Source organism: Eleginops maclovinus, chromosome 2 (genome assembly GCF_036324505.1).
Source record: "Eleginops maclovinus isolate JMC-PN-2008 ecotype Puerto Natales chromosome 2, JC_Emac_rtc_rv5, whole genome shotgun sequence".
Classification (NCBI taxonomy): Eukaryota; Metazoa; Chordata; class Actinopteri; order Perciformes; family Eleginopidae; genus Eleginops; species Eleginops maclovinus.
Window position 1 is genome coordinate 9,480,385 of NC_086350.1, and position 18,131 is coordinate 9,498,515.

The window sequence follows — 18,131 nt, forward strand, 5'->3', positions numbered from 1 at the left end:
TGATTTAGATATATGGGAATAGGCTACAGAGTTGGAAAGTATTACAGGACATTTGTTGACAATAAGAAAAGTAAGAAGAAATGTCAAGTTTATCTTTTAAAAGAGAAAGACAACAGCTCAAACAAGGTGTACGGCTGAGGTTTGGACAGTTCTTTATTTCCCTTTTATAAGGCTGCTGGGTCTCCCCATAGTGGATATACATATATATACAGGAGATTGCTATACTGGAGTTACACTGAGGGCAGAGGGTCCATATTACACAGACTTCAAAAAACAACACTAATAGAGCCTCACCTCCAGGTATCCGAAATCAGCAGAGAGAGAGAGAGAGAGAGAGAGAGAGAGAGAGAGAGAGAGAGAGAGAGAGAGAGGTAAGGGGGGAAACAGCACATGAGAAGAGGGGAGAGAAAGAAGAGGGGAGATGATGCAGTCTGAGAGCCTGACTCGACTGCCTAATAACTTAACACTAGAAAATAACATACAGATTTCACGCACAGTGCATCTTAAATAGGTTACGTGAAGAACCATTTACCATAAATATCTGTATTTTCGGGAACCAACATATATAAAAAAAATGATTTAAAAAAAACAAACAAAAATCAATGTTCAGTCTTTTTCTTATTTTCTCCTTTTCCCGTCGTGCAAATCGCTCTTTTCATTCCTTCTTCCAGTGGAGGCTGGGCTTTTTTTTCACACCCTGCCCACGTCCAATCCAGATAAATGAGGAAAAGGAAACTGAACCCTGCACCCCCCCCTCCCACCCTTAAAAGCATATGAATTAGTAGAAAACGAACAAACAAATGAACAGAACACCACAGTCAACTCATCACAAAAAGAACCCACAGACACACAGAACAGCAAGAACACAGTACACTTTTTTTTTTCTTTTTTGAGCTTCTTCATCAGCATTATTCCTTTTTAATGGTCAGTATCATCGTTGTGGTCTTTCTCCTGGCGTACTGGTTGGCGGCGGTGGAGTGGTCCTCCCCCGACGGCTCAGTGGAACTTGGAGGGCAACTCTCCAATCGGATGGTCAGTTCAGCAGTGATATATTATCTCTCAATTTCACAGTGTGGTAGGAAAGCGGGGAAGAGGAGAGGGATCGGGGAGTGATGGGGAGGTAAGCCAAAGGGAGGGTAATCGAGGTGGGTTACAGGAATCAAAGGAACCACAGCAACAATTAGAAAACAACTAGAAACCCCGACCGTCTATGAAAACAAGTAAACAAAATGGCCGCTTCACTCCTTTCTTCCTAGTTTCATTCCCGCCGACCTGTGTGGTTGGGAAGGCCTTGATTGGCTGGCGTAAGCTGATTGGATGGCCTGTGTTTGTGGCAGAAGGTAGGGAGAGATGGGTGAGGGAAGTCAAATGCTGACTGGAATCCACCGGTGGGTGGGACTCGACAGGACGAGATGTCGTCAGGAGCAAAAGGATGGGCGTGGGCGGTCAATGTGTGATTGGCAGGTCAGAGGGCGAGTCCCGTCTTGGTGGGTTCAGGCACGCTGTTGCAGTGCCCGCCTCTTGCGGCTGTAGTAGTGACGCGCGCCGGTCTGTCTGGCAAAGTTCATCATGTAGTTTTGTTTACGGGTGCTGCAGGGATACAAAAACAGTGAAAGGGGGGGGGGGGGAGGGGGAGTGTGAACATTAGTGACTGGTTAAATGGCCATTTAAAACCTCACATTCCCATGCACACACTCTCATCCATGCACGCAAACACACGAATGGTTGATGCAGCTTTCGTACTCACTCACGTCCATGTTCATGCTGGCATTTTCTAAATCATTGTTTAGCCATAACCTCAAACACTCAACACCTGTATGCTTCTCAGAGAATGGGTGGCACTACTCTACACAACTGGGTTTGTTGATGTTTTGCACAAATGAGATGCAGCTAGATGGCGAACATGGTGGTAGAACTACATGTATCTAATATCAAATATCACAGGACAAGACATGGGACACAGAGTCTACAAACATACTACCACAGAGGCTAAGGAGGAACTCTGACACTGAGTGTTTGAGGTCAGAGTTAACAGCCGTCACTGGGAGAAAAGAAAAATTAAGTAAACCAAGGCCATAAAAGTGCAGGGTCGTGAGCAGAGGAGGGGTGGTTTGGAGACTAAGAGACACAGAGAGAAGCTGCGGTAGATCGCTCTTGCTTAGCCTGTTCATTGCCTCTTCCATCCAGCAGGGCGGTGCCAGTGAGCCAGGAGTGCAGCCAGGGCAGGCAGGGGCCTCTGCGAAGCAGGGGGGTCAGGAGGGGTGGGGAAAGGTACTGGATTGCGTGTGTGTGTGATGGTTGATGCTGTGGAAGTGAATAGGAGGGATGCTTGTGTTTGAGAGAGTGCACTGATTTCTGGTCAGAAAGCAGCGGGCAGTGGGGGCTCCTGGCTCAGTCATGTTGTTGTTGTCCACAGACAGACAGACAGACAGCCATGAGTGAAAAAAGGGAATGTCGATCCGTGAAGCGATGCAAGGGGCTGGATGGATGTTAGTAAGATGAAACTCTCCCGCTTATGGGCTTTCCCCTTGATATTGATGAAGAATAATGCCCTGCATTGCAACAAAAGGACTGCTTGGGCTAGAGTGTGATGAATGTTGGATTCCTTTTGAAGAAAGTCATCGAGTCGTTTGGCTCGTACATTTGCAGCTAGGTCAAAAACACTAAAACAGTTTGCAACAACACAAACAGATATAGGTATAGTGATGGATTACATCACACATATACACACAAACACAGCACTGTTGACATTTGTTTATGTACGATACTACATTAAAAATGCCTTGAGGGATTTTGTGACATTCAAAATCGATGCCTTATAAGGGCTTTGTTTCCATCTGGAGAGGTGTTGAATCCTTTTATAGGATGCAATGTCATTTTAATATTGTAAAATAAAAGCAATAGCCATCACCCGAGATTATACTGTGTCTCTGCCTCTTTTCACTGTGATGTTGTGATTATTATTATTATTATTTAATCAGTGTGTTTGATCCTTTTGATGGCGAGCCTCCACCTGGCTGGCCTGCTAGTTGACCTGCCTTGGTTTTGATCTAAAGTGAGGGCATGAAGATGGCTGGGATGAGGAGGGCTGGTGTGTCAGTGAAAGTGTGCGAGAGTGTGCACAGTGTACCGGGGAAAAGAAACAGGTTGGGAGGGGGGTGAGGGAGGGGGCTGCAATCAGGAAGAGGCGGAGAACTTACCTCACACTACAGCCATGCCAGAGGGAGCAGAATATAGAAGAGAGCAGAGGTTAGAGTGCGAGAGGGGAGAAGCAGGAGGAGGGGACTGCTGTCTCGCAGAAAGGTCTGAGGGGGTAGGAGCCCCAGCCTGGGGAGGCAGGGGCCGAAAGCAGGTAGAAGGGAGGAGAGAGAAGAGGCATAAAGATAGTCAGAGGTTCAAGAGAGAAGAAGTGGGTGGGAAAGACAGAGAGAATGAGGAAGATGGAAAAGAACGCAAAGCAGAAGAGGTGTTGGCAGAGTTTGAGTGAGGAGACAGCAGAGAAATATAATAAAAATAAAGCGAGATATAATCACAGGTAGAAGAGAAGATAGAGAGCAAGATATACAGCAGCAATCCATCCGTTGTATGTCAGAATGGGGAGATGAAAAGAGGAAAAGGGAAAGAACGAGTTTTGACGAAGGAAAGGATCAATCGGAGGAAGAGAGGATGAAGGAAGGTAGGATACGGTGCGGCACAGGCAGAGGAGTGAGCAGGACAATCAAACACGTCAGTACATCAAGCAGCAGGGAGGAATAAGCGTGTGGAGCAAAGGAAAAGATTGAGCAGGAGTAGGAGTGAGAGGAAAATATGTGAAGGAGTGGAGGAGTGGTAAACAGAGAGAAATAAACAACAGAGCAAAGTGTGAGGATCACAGTCACTCTTTTCAGCAGACACTGTTGAAAACCGTGCGAGTGCGAGGAAGGAGGTGGGACAGGTCGCGACCATGTAGACCAGGGACAGCTCAGGTTGGGCATAAATGTGTGAATGTGTGTAACTTCGTATTAGCTGTACATGAGTGCCTTAAAGCAGGTGGTTGTTGTATGCAGCATTTGAAATGCATTGGGTACACATCTGGATGAACAGTCAGCCCCCACATCACAGGGAGCATTGCTCTGATACCCACAGCAACATGCAGGAAATGCATTTGAAATGCTTTATGACTTTATAATGTTAGGAATATGCTAGCTGACTAAAGACCAGGTTCATGATAAATTCAGTGTCCTGCAGATCCCAAGTTTGGCTACTTTGTTTTGAAAAGTTCAAATGTTAAAAAACAGAGTAATGTTTATTGATTCTGGTAACAGATTAAAATACGATAAACACATAACAAGGGAAAGAAAGAAAGAGAAACACAGTCAGTCAGTCAGTCAGTCAGTCAGTCAGTGCAGGCAGAGTGTCTAAAGGTTAATCAAATCAAATAGATGATTTTTTTATTCCCTGTAAAATGAAATGCAGAATGATTTTTGGACATGAAGAAAACAACAACAGACCAGCCAGACTATGAGCCTGTCTGACAATGCTGACTTCAAAGAAAGACAAAGTTACACGGTTATAGATTAAATGTACATGTGTGTACTGTAAATTGATTTGGTTTAGCATCTGTTATGCCATATAATGGCCTCTAGGGGGCAGGCAGGTAAGTGTAAATGAGTGAATACTGTGAATAAATATGTGAATGGGTGCTTCTCTAATACGTTTGTAAATGAGAGAACAAATGGCAACATTTTAAAGAATGATTTAAAGATTTCAATTTGTTCACTTAACTATATCTACAACCTTTCATAGTTTGAACACCTTTGAGAAATTCCAGTTATAGAATCTTATATTCTCGACCCCATTTGAGAGATGCATGGGTTCCACAAGACACTGAAAATATGATGATCGGTCTGCAGGGGATGATCTGTCGTACACTGAGCAGCCATCCACAAACACAACTCTCAGCACAGCACACTGCAGTCGTTTCCCACTCTGCTTGCCTAGCACCAGAAGCTGTGTCGAGTGTTTTAAACTTCTGAGAGGTTGGCTGAAGTGAATGAGCACCATAAATGTCGATGTGCTTTCAGTATATCCAGGTGTATGCATGTAGTGTAGCCCTGTGTTTCTTTTGGGGGCCAGTCTGGGGTGCCGGGGGCCGGCTGGGAATTGGGTACTCACAGAACTACTTCCACATGGTCTAGCGCCCACTGGTCATGTCCTGCGCCGTCTTGACGTGGCTGCCACCATCGAAGCATCACCCCTTTAACTCTCGCCTCTCTGCAGACACCATGGGAAAGTTGTGGAGTCAAAGGGGGTCAACAAGTATCAAAGATTATATTTGTTTCAAACCAGCCTAATTACAGCCATTTACACATGAAGGAAGGATTAGAAAAGATAAGCCTAAAGCCATTAGTAACAACTTTTATTCATGATGCCTTTTCAGAAAAGTGCAAGTCTAAACTGAGTGTCACTCACAGTGGTATATTGTAAGAGACTCTCTGGGCCTTTATGAAGTCTTTGGGCTGGTGCTGGGCGATTACATGCCAGCTGACTCCATTGTTGACGCTGTACTGCAGCAGCACAGCCCGGTCCACTGTGTCTGCCTGATCCAGAGCGATGTTACAGCTGTCTGTCTGTGCCACGCTGCCGATCTGCAGCACAAACATGATCTTACTGTGGGGAAACAGAGAAGAGAGAGGGTTGGAGAAAAGGAAACATTAAAGGTTGATAATACTGATCCTGATGTTGGGCTCTGTACAGTATGTGTTGATAGTACCTGTACCTGGCTCTAGTGAGGTCCAGTGGTTTGGTCACTGCCTGCCTCATCTTACAGCCATTGAAGTAGAGCGAGTCTCCGTGGGCATGCGGTGAGAGCTGCCCACAGCCGCTGCCCACCCCCCCTCCCTGGATCAACTGCCAGCTCTCCTGAGACACACTCCCAGACTCAAAGTTATCCTTGATGGAGCTGGGCAGATCGTTGCTGGAGAGGGAGCAGTCGTCGCCTGTTGAGGTAAAAGGAAGCAGAGGCGAGGTGATGAAATTTGATGAAATATGACAAGCCAGTTTACCAAGGCCCGGCTTACAGCAAGTATGATGAGAACACTGTTCAAGAGATTTCCTTCAAACAAGCTGTCTCAATCGCAAGAAAACACCTTTACCTTGTTTCACCTGTCATAATTTACTAGAACTATACCAATTATCTATCTAAACAGTACTTATAGGAAATGCATGTGTGTATCCAGCTGTGTACATATGATTTTTTAAATCTAGCCTACCATGGTATCCCTCATCACAGATGCAGACCGCTCCACTTGTGCAGTAGCCATGACCGCTGCAGAGCCCCGGGCAGGCCTCCCCGATGTAAACGTGGTCCACGCCCCAGCTCTGCCGCTCTCCTGTCCCATCCTTTTGAATCCAGCGGAACTGGGTAGCCCTGCAAAAACACAAAAATTTAGAAAAACCAAACAATAACCACAATGAGAACAGCTGCATGGTTATTCATTTGATATGTAAAAAGGAATCATGTTATGTCACACTGCTAAGAATTCTAATAAAATATTTGTATGCTCCCACCCTGAGGAGACGTGGTCTGGCAGCTGGACCGTGACCCTGGTCCACGTTGAGCTGTTGACTGGACTGTAGATCGTGGACTCGTGGAACATGAAGGGAGAGCAGCCCACGTTGTTGACTGAGGACGGGAGGCACTCTGACTGAACCAGCTGCCACGAGTCAGACCTGAAGAGAGAGAGAGTGAGAGATGAGACCTGTCCATGTCAAAATACATTTTTACTAAAGAATAACTCAAATGTAGCACACTTTAGCTTTTACATGCAAGGTTTAGCAGAGTGAGCACTGAAAACTGTCTATTTAAATACAATTTGTGGAAGCAAAACAAGAAGTAGGTTGACATGGTCAATACCTGGTGCAGATTCAGGCTAGTGGCTGGTGTTATTGACTTGACATTCAACATTAATGTTTCTCTTGACGCCACCTTCTCCTTCTTACTAACAAATGTCTAGTTAAATCAATAAATGGCTCACAATAAATGGAAAGATGTTCATGCGTCTACAGTTTTGCTGTCAACTGTAGGAAAAGGAAGGATACACCATAAAAAAAGCCCTGAAATGTAATGTATTTGTTCATTCTAGAGTTTGAAAGTGATTTGTTCCCCTGTCTTTCTAACCTTGCATCCTTCCTGTACTGCAGCAGGACAGAATGATGGTCCTCACAGGTGTCTGCCTCACAACCGACAACAATCTGCAACAACAAGACAGATGTTCAATAAAGGGTTAAAGCCTCCTTGCACAAGGCAAGAGGCAGCTTTTAATATAGCAGGTGTGTGTTTCTCTTGCAGCACTGTACCTTAAACTGTAGAACATATCCCGGCTGCACTATTAGCTCTCGAGTGGCCAGGATGTTGTGTGTCTTGTCTTGGTTCTTGTTTGGCCAGTACAGGTGGAAGGAGGGGTTTCCACAGAAGCCAGCTGTGCGAACAGCATTAGGGTAGAAACTCCAGCTCTCCTCATGTGAAATACCCTCTGGTGGAAGGCAAAGACAGAGAAGAGAAGAATAAATATACTTGTTATGATGGGTGATCTTTCCATCTCTGGATGAATCAACACAAACAGACTCACCATCATCAAAGGTGTCAAGCAGAGTGGGAGGGTTGATGTCTGACCCCCCCACTAAGATGTTGTCGATGGCCCACTGTGCTCTCTCCAGGCTGGGGGTGGCGAGGCCAGAGGAAATGGTGAATGGTTGCCACCAGCGCAGACGAGTAGCATTGGTCAGAGCTCGCTCCGGGAGGACGATGTAGTCTCTCCTCACCGACACGTACTTCAGATAGTCCATCTCATGCAGTAGCGTCCAGGACACACCTGAGGAGCAGATATGTACAGAATATAATATATGTAAAGAAATGATAAGCAGATGATGATGAAAAATACAAAAAGCACTGTATTAACGCTTGTTGTTAGTGCACCTCCATCAGTAGAGTAGTCCAGCAGCACGCCCTCTTTACGACACGTTGGACGGTGGCACATGGTCATGTTATCTTCACTTCCAATCCTGGCCCAATACTCTACAAACCTAGGCACAAAGTTCAAAATACACTTAGAAGGGCACTCAATGTATCCGAAAATGTCTTGCTGTGGTTGACGGAGTACTAACTTTGCTCCGCGGAGATCCAGGTCAGCAGTGACAGCCTGTCTGGCATCAGCGCCTCCAAAGTACAGCGCCGTGCCCTCCACCAACACACCGCAGTCTGTGCAGGGTCTGCCGCCCTCCAGCACCTGCCACTGAGGGCCCGCAGAGCCCTCCCAGTCAAAACGCTCCTTCAGGGATGCCTAAAAAAAAGAAAAATGACACAGGTATCTGAATCACTCACGATCTCAGACAGCTAAATCCTACTTCTCTTCTAGTTTCGTAATTAGAGTATTCATTGACAACCAGAGTAGGTCTTTATTTCAACCCAAGAATTCAATTTAGACTTTTACTTATTTATATAAAATGTCTTCAATATCCAAAACTACCTGAAATAATGGAAGAGGCATTTGGTAAGTTCATAAACAAAAAAATGATGTTACCATTACTACAAATTCTAAAATGATCCTTCTGATTTCTTAGCCTTTTTTAACATCTGAAAAATGGATTCAAGGCTAAGATTCACAACAAATGAAGGCCTTATTATTACACTCATAAATTGAATGCCTTTCAACAATTTCCATGGGAACCCTGCTACCTTCAGAGCAGTGCTGGCGTAGCAGTTTGGTCCGGTGAATCCTGGGTCACAGAGGCAGCGCTGATCCAGACAATCTCCATGTCCTCCACAGTTGACACCACACGCCGGCCCGATGTAAAAGTTCTCCACACCCCACTGAATGTCTGAGTGCTGCTGGAAAAATCGGAACCGCACCGCTCTGGAAAAAAGACAAGATAGGTTAGTCAAACAACATGCATACTTGTTTCATAATTTATGTGACAACGATTTTAATTATCTAGATGATGACAATAATTAAATCCGTCAATAATTAAGGTCAAGTATGCGTTGATTGTACAATAAAATATGAAGCAGTACTGTATGTGTTGTCAGAAGCATGTGACGGTAGATATGAGGTAGCATGACTCACGTGTCAGCGAGGCTGTCAGGCAGCAGATAGACTGCCCTCTTCCAGCCATCAGCAGGGAAGAAGACTGACGGCTGGGACACCTGACCTCCACAGCGGGGGTCCGCAGGAAGACACTGGGGCACCAGGTACTTCCAGGTCACTCCAAAGTCAACTGAATACTGGACATGAATCTGCCGGTCTGCATGACGCTCTTGCACACTGCAGCCAACAGCAATCTAAATGAAAACATGGATATTCAAAAGAAAACCATCATAGCAAAGCAACTTCTGACATTAATTCATACAAAAGTGCAATATGTCACTCTGATACACTAAAGGAAATCATGCATTACAAATAAATAAAATAAAGTTACCTTGAACTGCATGACCCAGCCCTTGTCAGGAATAATGTCATGCGTGACAGCATACACCTCGCTCCCATCAGCATTGCCACACACCATCACTCCATCAGGAGAGTTGCAGAAACGCTGCACTGAGCAATCCTCTGAGAACAACCAGTGATCGCTCACTGAGAACAAAGAAACAATTCAAAAGTTAGAAGACCAAGTGGCTATGTTAAATAATAATAACAATATGACATAACTGTAAATGCTTTCTTTAAGGGATGGATTCAGTGATACCTATAGGTGTTTCCTCCTGCTCTCCCGGCTGCCCTGTCCTCCCTGAGGTCTCGTCAGCAGGGGCTCTCTCATGGTTGGGGAGTGCCACGCCTCCAAATGTGTCAGAGATCTGCGCTCGTGGGTCCGAGCCTGCGATCAAGGACGTTATCCAGAGCCCAGTCACTGTGGTCTGCTCCCTCATGTTGAGGCTGCCACCAGCGCACACGCACTCCTTCCTGACGAGCAGCAGGGGGCAGCAGCACATTCACAAACCTGAACAACCAAACAACAAAAACAACAAAGTCACATAGTGTACCCAAACTACCTAACAGTGCTTCCTTTCTGCCATGGAAGAGCTTCAGTCAGCTCCGCTATGTTATTTAGTAGCAGGTTTATATGTGTGTTTACCTGCACAGAATATGCAGATGAAATGATCTTACATTAAACAAAATCATTACAAATCACACTTTTCTTTCTGAGATTAATGTTTTGATGCATTGTCCTTATTCTATTAGGACTAATAATAAGGAAGTAATATCCATGAGTCCATGGTGAATAAAACATACCCAGGCTTGGTGTACAGATCATAGAAGATCTCAGTCAGCAGGTGCCAGTTAATTCCTCCATTCAAACTGTACTCCAGAAGCACTCCCTGGTTACGGTTGCTGGGTGGGATCATGCAGCCGTACATGAAGTAGAACTGGATGAACTCAGCGTTGGTCAGGTTCAGGTCCACAGTAACCAGCTGACGGCTGCAGCTCTGTGAACAGACACAAAGAGAAATGTAGTGTGAGTCAATCAGGGCCTTAGCCGGCATAGGTCTGTCTGTCTGTCTTTTTAACATTTTTATTGACAGCTCTATTCTCAATTTAACAAACCCAAAACATTTAAACATATACAATCAGCAGCGGTGCAGAAGCAGGGCAGCAGCAGCATTAACGAGGCAGAGAGAGCGACTTAAATCAAGTGCCAGATTACGGAGATTGTGTTTGGTTGGTTTAAGGGGGTATTCAAGGCACGTGTATTTGTATCAGTGATGCTCGAGTTGATTGCCTGAACTAGCTCGCTAGGCTTTGATCCATTACTTACTGTTAACCAGAATAATAAAAGTAACAGAGGTACATTTTTACTTTAACCACAGTAGTAATTTATCTTGATACAGCTTCATGCAAAACTTTTATCAGACTGCTCCTAAGAGGTTTCTCTGGCAGTGTGTCCATCCACATGAAGATCAGCCTGTCAATAGTTATCCATTTACAACACTGCCCTAAGTGCCTTGGGAAAAGTTAAGCTGACACAAGGGCAGACAGCAACTTACTTTGTGGTCTTTTATTTAATATATACTCAAAGAACGATCCGTCCTTTTCAACTCTCGCTGTATCACCTGTTTGTCACGTCTGTGCTTTTGAGGTACATTTTGTTTAAGAGAACATATATGGTGAAACTCGATTGAACATTTGAATCTGTACAAACTAGTGCATACAATAAATTCTCACATTTTACGAATGTATTGATTGCATATCTCTTCCACCAAATCCCTGGCAGTGGAATAGTTCATAATAGATACAAAAACAAGTATATTTACCCCACTGAAGTGCAGAGCAGCTCCAGAGGCCACGGCTCCACACACAGTGCTGAGTTTCCCGCCGGTGAGAACGTGCCAGTGGCTGAGCGAGGGAGCTCGACTGAAGCTGTCCTTCAGCTGTGAGGGCAGAGGAACCACGGGCTCATCGCAGTACTCTCCCCCCCACTCTGTGTCACACCTGGGGAGGACAGGGGAGTCAGATACAAATTAAATGCAAAGAAAAACTCACCACCAACTTATAGTGAGTTTATTAACGTACAGATCCTGGATTCAGTAACGTTATGTGACCAGATAAAAAACATTAGGTCAAGAAATATGCCACCTACAAATAAGCAACATGGCCACAAAGTAATGCAAAGATTAAGACAATAAGGTCATTGAATTATAAAGGTGTATTTCACTTTAACCCCTTATTACTCATAATGATTAGTAGCTATGTACAGCATGAGGATGCCATTACTTACACACAGGAGCTCTGTTGGCAGCGTCCATGTCCAGAGCACATATCAGGGCAGCCATCTCCAATGTAGAGATTATCCATAGCCCAGGTCTGCTGCTTGTCAAAGGGGGCCTGCTGGAACCACCGGAACCTCGTGGCTGGAGACCTACATTTAGTGTTAGATACATCTCACAGGTTAAGTTTAAATAAATTATGTTCAGTATCAAATATTGAAATTACTGACATGGCACTTAATGCTTATGACATAACTACAAGTCATATTCGGGGCAATGCTGACCTGGCATACGTTGGGATAGGCTGGGTAATACGGCCCCACTTGTTGAAAGTGTCAGAGACCAGCAGCCTCTGCAGGGTGTAGGATGTGCAGTCGGGGCTCGTAGGCAGACAGTCTCTGACCAAAGGCTGCCAGGTCAGACCCAGATCCAGAGAGTACTCCAACTCTACGGCTGCAGAGTAAGAAGAGATACTCAAATTCAAATATTAAGTTTATTCAGGAAACTTCTTAAATAACTTCAATAATAAACAGCTTGATAAAAAGACAATGCATGCTTCTTGGGTAATATTAAGCCTCTTCTTTTGCTGTAACAAATGCAAATTTCCCCGTCTGTGGGATGAATAAAGGTATTCTGATTCTGATTCGGAGGAGGTCCGGCCTTTTTAACATTTTATTACACAGTTCATTAATCGAGAAAATTATTGGCAGATCAATAATGAAAATATACAGCAGTTGAAGCCCTTTTCAGAATTGGCTTAATAGACAGTTATTCACACGTCTTGTTGCTTACAGTAGCAGGAGTTGGTGACGGAGCAGGAAGCGGAAAAGTCGAACTGGATGAAGGCGTCTTGACCCAAACTGATGTCCGTGGTTACAGCATAACGAGTGTTGGACTTTTCTATGAACGCGAAAGCAGGCCCATCAGAGCCACAAACCGGCATCCGGGTTCCTCCAGGGTGGAGCAGCCATGAGCGCCCGTCGATTGAGGAGAAATCATCTTCCAGAGGTCCCCAGCCACTGGCACTGCCACCTACTACCACCTTGGGAATATAAGATACCATTTTTATAGTTTATTTGTAAGGGGGGATGAAATTAATGAAGGTTTTAGATGGAAAACATCCAAGATGATCAAATGTTTCAATGGAAATTACTTGATGGAAGGATGGATGACTGGATGGATCCTCACTTACTGTACCTGGTCAATGACCCATGGGCTGAAGAAGTGTCCATTTTCAGAGGGCTGCCACCAGCGGAGGCGAGTGGAGGATGTGCGGGCTCGCAGTGGGATCTCCAGGGCCACCAGACGAGCCTGATTACTGTTGTTGCTGAAGAGGAATTCCTGCAGGAGGCCCCAGGTAAGACCACCGTCCACAGAGAACTGCAGCAGAACTGGCTGCGAGCGAGGGTCTGGAGCTGCCTTACCACAGCCGAGACGCAGGAAGAACTGAACAAACCTGCAGGGTACAACCATTAACACATGATATCATCACTAAAGACTGGAGTTTAGACAACAAGACATAGTCTTTCCTCTGTTTGTTTGTGTGACTGTAGCTTTACCTGGCATTGGACAGATCCATGTCATTGGTGACCAACATGCGCAGACCGTCCTCACTGAAGAAGAGGTGGTTTCCGCTCGACATGATACCGCACTTCCTGGATGGCTTACCACCGCTCAGTAGTCTGAAACGCTCAGCATCTACAGCTCCACCTAGAGACACGGGGACACACACAAACACACACATAGAAAGCAACCAAACATTAAGCACATGTACGTTGTATTAACACATCAGGATAACTGTAATGAATGAATTATTAAATGATTTATTTTGTGTCTGTAAGTTGATGTACCTTCAAAGTCCTCCTTAAGGAAGTCAGGGTGGGGGGTGTCAGGCACAGAGCAGTCGGGTCCAGAGAAGCCGGGGTCACACACACAGTGGCTGCCACCGACACAAGTCCCGTGACCATTACACATGTCCTGACACTGCGGGCCAATGTAGATGTTGTCTAACGCCCATGTGGGAGGAGAAGAACCGGTTGAAAAGAAACCCTGATACCAACGGAACCTCACAGAACTGCAGAGAGGACAACATGCAGGGATTAGAGAGAGAAAAGCATACGCAGATAATATCAACATACAATATCTTGAAAGCATAAATACAATTTCAGAAGGTTTTCCCTTGTGTACATTTATGCCTCTGCTGTAAGGGAGGTATCCATGTGTCCTTACCCGCAGAGGCGAAGCTTGCCAAAGTGAATGACCTCCCTCCTCCAGCCCTGTGTTGTGCCAGGGAAATAGATGCTGGCAGGGTGGAGCTCTGTGGAGCACAGTGAGGAGGGCTGGGACCCCCCGGCACAAAGGGGCACCAAAAGATGCCAGGTGGCCCCAAAGTCCCGTGAAAACTCCAGACGCACTGGGTTAGAGGAGGAGCTCTCGGCTGTGCAACCCACATTAATCTGGAGAGACATAAACATACTCAATATCAGTGAAGATGACAAGCCAAGATTTATGTTTTGAATGAGTAAGTGTTATTATTGATGCTTTGGAGAAGAAGTCATCAAGGCTGGGCTTGTTTACCTCAAACTGGATGATAGTGTTCTCGTTTACGTCAATGTCCCTGGTGGTGATGGAGTGCTCTCCAAGCTCGCTGGAGACAAACACCATGGCTGACTCATCCTCCTCCCTGCACACAAACACATAGATTAATCAAAAGTATCAACGTCTTTTTGCAAGTTTTATCACCTTTGGCTTAATAAATGATACAATATTGTCAAGACACCGTCATTGTCCGCATCCAAAACTGTTTTTCTTACATTCCAGTCTTCTGGTAGGGGCAGTAGAGGCCAGTGTTGCCCCCGGGGAAGAACAGCCAGTTGGATTCATTGGGGCCTTCCTCGAAGCTGTCGATCACCACCGGTGGGTTGTGCAACGAGCTGCCGTCAATGATCAGATCATCTATTACCCAGACCTCCTCCTTCTTACCTGAAGGGGATTCAATTGGGGAGATTATTGCAAACTGTCTCAGGAGGGATGAAGAAAACTGAATGCAAATAGTGAATGCAGATCGGGTCCACTCACCGCTGTTGTAAGGCTGCCAAAGTCTGAAGCGCGTGGCGTTGGTCTGAGCGCTGGCTGGCAGTGGCAGGTGGAGGAACAGAGTGTCCGTTGAAGCTGGGAAGTAAAACTCATCGAGCATCAGCCAGCTGATTCCTCCGTTCACAGAGTACTGCAGCAGTATTGAATGGGAGCGTTCCGGGACACCTAGAGAAAGCCCACGAGATAAACTGTTATGAAAACCTCCTGAGAGGAAACAATGATTGAAAAATACAGTTATACCAAGAAGAATGTATTACCTTTAGTGATGAATTTAAAGGAGAACTGGATGTAGAGAGTGTTGGTGCAGTCCAGATCCCGTGACACTATCATTCGCAGACCGTCCTGCAGACAGACAGAAAGGATTGCATTGTTTATCAGATGAAAAGAGAATTACAAAGATATTAAGCTATGTCTATGTTGTTTAAAAACATTATTAATTCTCTGTATGTTTAGTGCAGAATGTTTAGGACCCATACCCCTTTGAAGATAAGGGCAGTGCCAGATTTTAGAGGCTCTCCGCTCAGGGTTCCCCTCTCTGCTCCGTACACCTCGGGCCACGTCTCCTGCTGCAGGTTCTCATTAAAGTCCTCTCTCAGTACAGATGGCAGGGGGGCCAAAGGCACACAGTGCGCTCCTCCATAACCTTTGTCACACCTGTGTCAACATGGGGCACGGTTTAGTAGTAGTACCGGAGTATAGCGGTAAAAATGACTAAAGCTGTGCATAAAAAGATGCTTAACTTACATGCAGCGTCCATTGTCACAGAGACCATGTCCAGAGCACATCCAGGGGCAGCCGGGGGCGAGTAACACATTATCTAAAGCCCACCCTTCTGCCCCTGGGGTGAAATGTGTTTGGATCCAACGGAACCGAGTTCTGGGGGAACTAAAGCATTCAGAAGAAATTTTGGAAAGAAAAGTTGATCTGGAGTTTGTGCACTTTCAGACAGTTATCCAATTATTTTGAGTATTTATGGTTAATTAAGTAAAAAAATCATACTTAGCGGCGCTGGGCAGGTAGACAGTGATCCTCTTCCAGTGTTTGTACTGGGTCGAGGTGTAGATAGAACTCTGAGTATATCCAGCGCAGCCAATGGCAGGAGGCACACATTCTGGGGTGATGAGGGCCCAGTGATGGCCGCAGTCTGTCGAGTACTCCAGTCGCACACCATGAGAGAAGGAGGTGGACTTACTGCAGCCCATACTCAGCTCAAACTGCAGGAAAGACGAGCCTGAAACCTCAAAGTCCCAGCTCTCTGCGTATCTTGGCTTCTCTGCAGACACGATGTAAAATCAACGTCACATTTTTTGTTATTAATGATTCTAGTAACCACACTACATTACAGGGACTTGTCTTTTACAGCACCTTAAAACCATTTGATGGTATATAGTATGTCTGCTTGGGATTTGAGGTATTTTATATAAGTTGGTCATAAAAAATGCATGTTGCCAATTTTATATGCCAATAAAATAAAAGTTTTGAACAAAAACAAAAAGTGCAATTGGAAATAAAGCCTTGAAAATAAAATGTATAGGAGTATTGTTTAAAGTCTGTGCTTGTTTTACATCGCATATTACAACCGCCTCGGAGTCAGCTTAGTGCTTTATGTGTTTACACAGGGACACCGGAGCATTATATTTATAGATGTGTTGCCAAATAGATTGAGCTTTGCAGTTCTTAATGAATGGCCCCTGTTGTAATGTCATTTGTGTGCAAAGTAAATCTGCTCACAGCTTGATGCAAGCATAAATAACAGGCAGGATGTTCATTTAGTTTGCTCTCATCAATAATGCAGGACCCACAGTGCCACAGTAAACAGGTGATTCAGTTTCTGCTTTTTGTGTAGCTTACACTGTGATGTCAATGTTCAGCCACGTGATTTGTTGAGTTTGTGAATATATATGTCGGAAATAGATGTGCATATGCATGGATGTTTTGAATCTTTTATTTATAACTCATCGTGCATCCTGCTTCACATTCCCTACAACCACTCACCCTGGGCTGTTCATTACAAACAATGAAGCTTTCCTGAAGCAGCTGGGTGTTAAGTGTGAGTTGCTTCTTAATTTTCATGCAGACACTCACTAAGCAAGTCTAAGAATTGCATTCCTTGTAGTCAAAAGCCCTCCTCTGAAAATGTTTTGGTTATGTATGGTAATGTGTTTGTGTTACTCACTGTCAATGGCCTCAGAGTTGAAGGTAAGTGCTGTGTCCAGAGACAAACAGTCCACAGTCACCTCCCCTCCCTGAATGCGGTACCAGTTGTGCCTCAGAGGCGTCGTGCCATCAAACTTGTCCTGGAAACCTGTTCTTGAGCTGTCGTTCATACCAATAAAGACATCATCTAAAGCCCACTGGGCCGAGTGTTTTCCTACAAGGATGGGGAAAGATAAATGAAAAACTTGAAGAGCTTTATTATCAAACATATATTGCATTTGTTCTGTGCTTTTTTTGTAGTGTTGTGCACATTATTAACAGACTTACCTTGCTGTGGCTGCCACCACCGAAATACTGTGTAGGGGGTCTTGGCTGCTGATGGCAGCTCGATGGTCACCACTTGCGGCTCCAGGAAGGAACTGAAATCCAGCTCCCTCACAAACTGCCACTGGACACCATTGTTGGTAGAGAACTGGACAATGACACCTTGAATCACAGAACACAAAATGGATATAGATTTTAGATGGGAAATAATTGTCATACAGGCAGAACTAAGTCAATTAAGTCAATGAAACAATACAATATAATGCAATTAAAATCAAATAGCCAGAGGCCCTGATTATTACAGATAAGCTGTTTAAGAGGCTGGCAGTGTTTTATCTGACATTGCATGAACGATCAGACTGAGCCGTTAGCACTGCTGCAGGCTAGAGATCCACAATCTGCTGACTGGTGGACAAAATACAACCGACAACAGTAGACTTTGATTCTCCATTAGAAAAACCACCACAGTCTTGGCTGGATCACAGGGTGGATCAAAGACACAGAAACAGATGGAGACAAGCCATAGGTGAACAGATCAGATTTGACGTGTAACTGCTCGCTACAGACTGCACTGTTCAGGAGCAGCCACATGAATGCAGCAGAGGGCCTCAAGACAGGATGTGATAACTACCTTCATTTCTGGAGCGAGGCCTGGTGCAAGTAGGCCCCAAACTCTTGCTGCCGATTCTGATGTAGAATTGCACCAACCTGTGAGCAGACAGCAACAACAACATTTCAATTCCTCACTAAACAAAGCACCAATTCAATGGTTTCCTGTGCTTACAGATAAAGAGCCTACAGGTGTGTGTTTCAC

The 18,131-nt window shown here is 45.0% G+C and overlaps 1 protein-coding gene across 1 annotated transcript in view; it reads right to left on the reverse strand.

Annotated features, from left to right (window-relative positions):
* Positions 1-135: 135 nt before the first annotated feature.
* The window catches only part of reln (reelin), an 88,722-nt gene continuing 70,726 nt past the window's right edge, over positions 136-18,131 (reverse strand). Inside the window, 36 exon segments of the mRNA XM_063899453.1 lie at positions 136-1,590; positions 3,201-3,206; positions 5,155-5,253; positions 5,452-5,649; positions 5,753-5,978; positions 6,252-6,409; positions 6,550-6,711; positions 7,160-7,233; positions 7,339-7,514; positions 7,611-7,853; positions 7,958-8,064; positions 8,146-8,321; positions 8,717-8,894; positions 9,105-9,319; positions 9,457-9,611; positions 9,724-9,862; positions 9,864-9,975; positions 10,269-10,462; positions 11,288-11,465; positions 11,752-11,892; positions 12,025-12,193; positions 12,533-12,782; positions 12,938-13,196; positions 13,300-13,450; positions 13,591-13,814; positions 13,970-14,196; positions 14,318-14,423; positions 14,554-14,722; positions 14,819-15,001; positions 15,094-15,178; positions 15,313-15,490; positions 15,581-15,721; positions 15,836-16,109; positions 17,013-17,207; positions 17,321-17,479; positions 17,949-18,025. Coding sequence (XP_063755523.1) covers positions 1,494-1,590; positions 3,201-3,206; positions 5,155-5,253; positions 5,452-5,649; positions 5,753-5,978; positions 6,252-6,409; positions 6,550-6,711; positions 7,160-7,233; positions 7,339-7,514; positions 7,611-7,853; positions 7,958-8,064; positions 8,146-8,321; positions 8,717-8,894; positions 9,105-9,319; positions 9,457-9,611; positions 9,724-9,862; positions 9,864-9,975; positions 10,269-10,462; positions 11,288-11,465; positions 11,752-11,892; positions 12,025-12,193; positions 12,533-12,782; positions 12,938-13,196; positions 13,300-13,450; positions 13,591-13,814; positions 13,970-14,196; positions 14,318-14,423; positions 14,554-14,722; positions 14,819-15,001; positions 15,094-15,178; positions 15,313-15,490; positions 15,581-15,721; positions 15,836-16,109; positions 17,013-17,207; positions 17,321-17,479; positions 17,949-18,025 — 5,881 coding nt within the window. The 3' untranslated portion in view covers positions 136-1,493.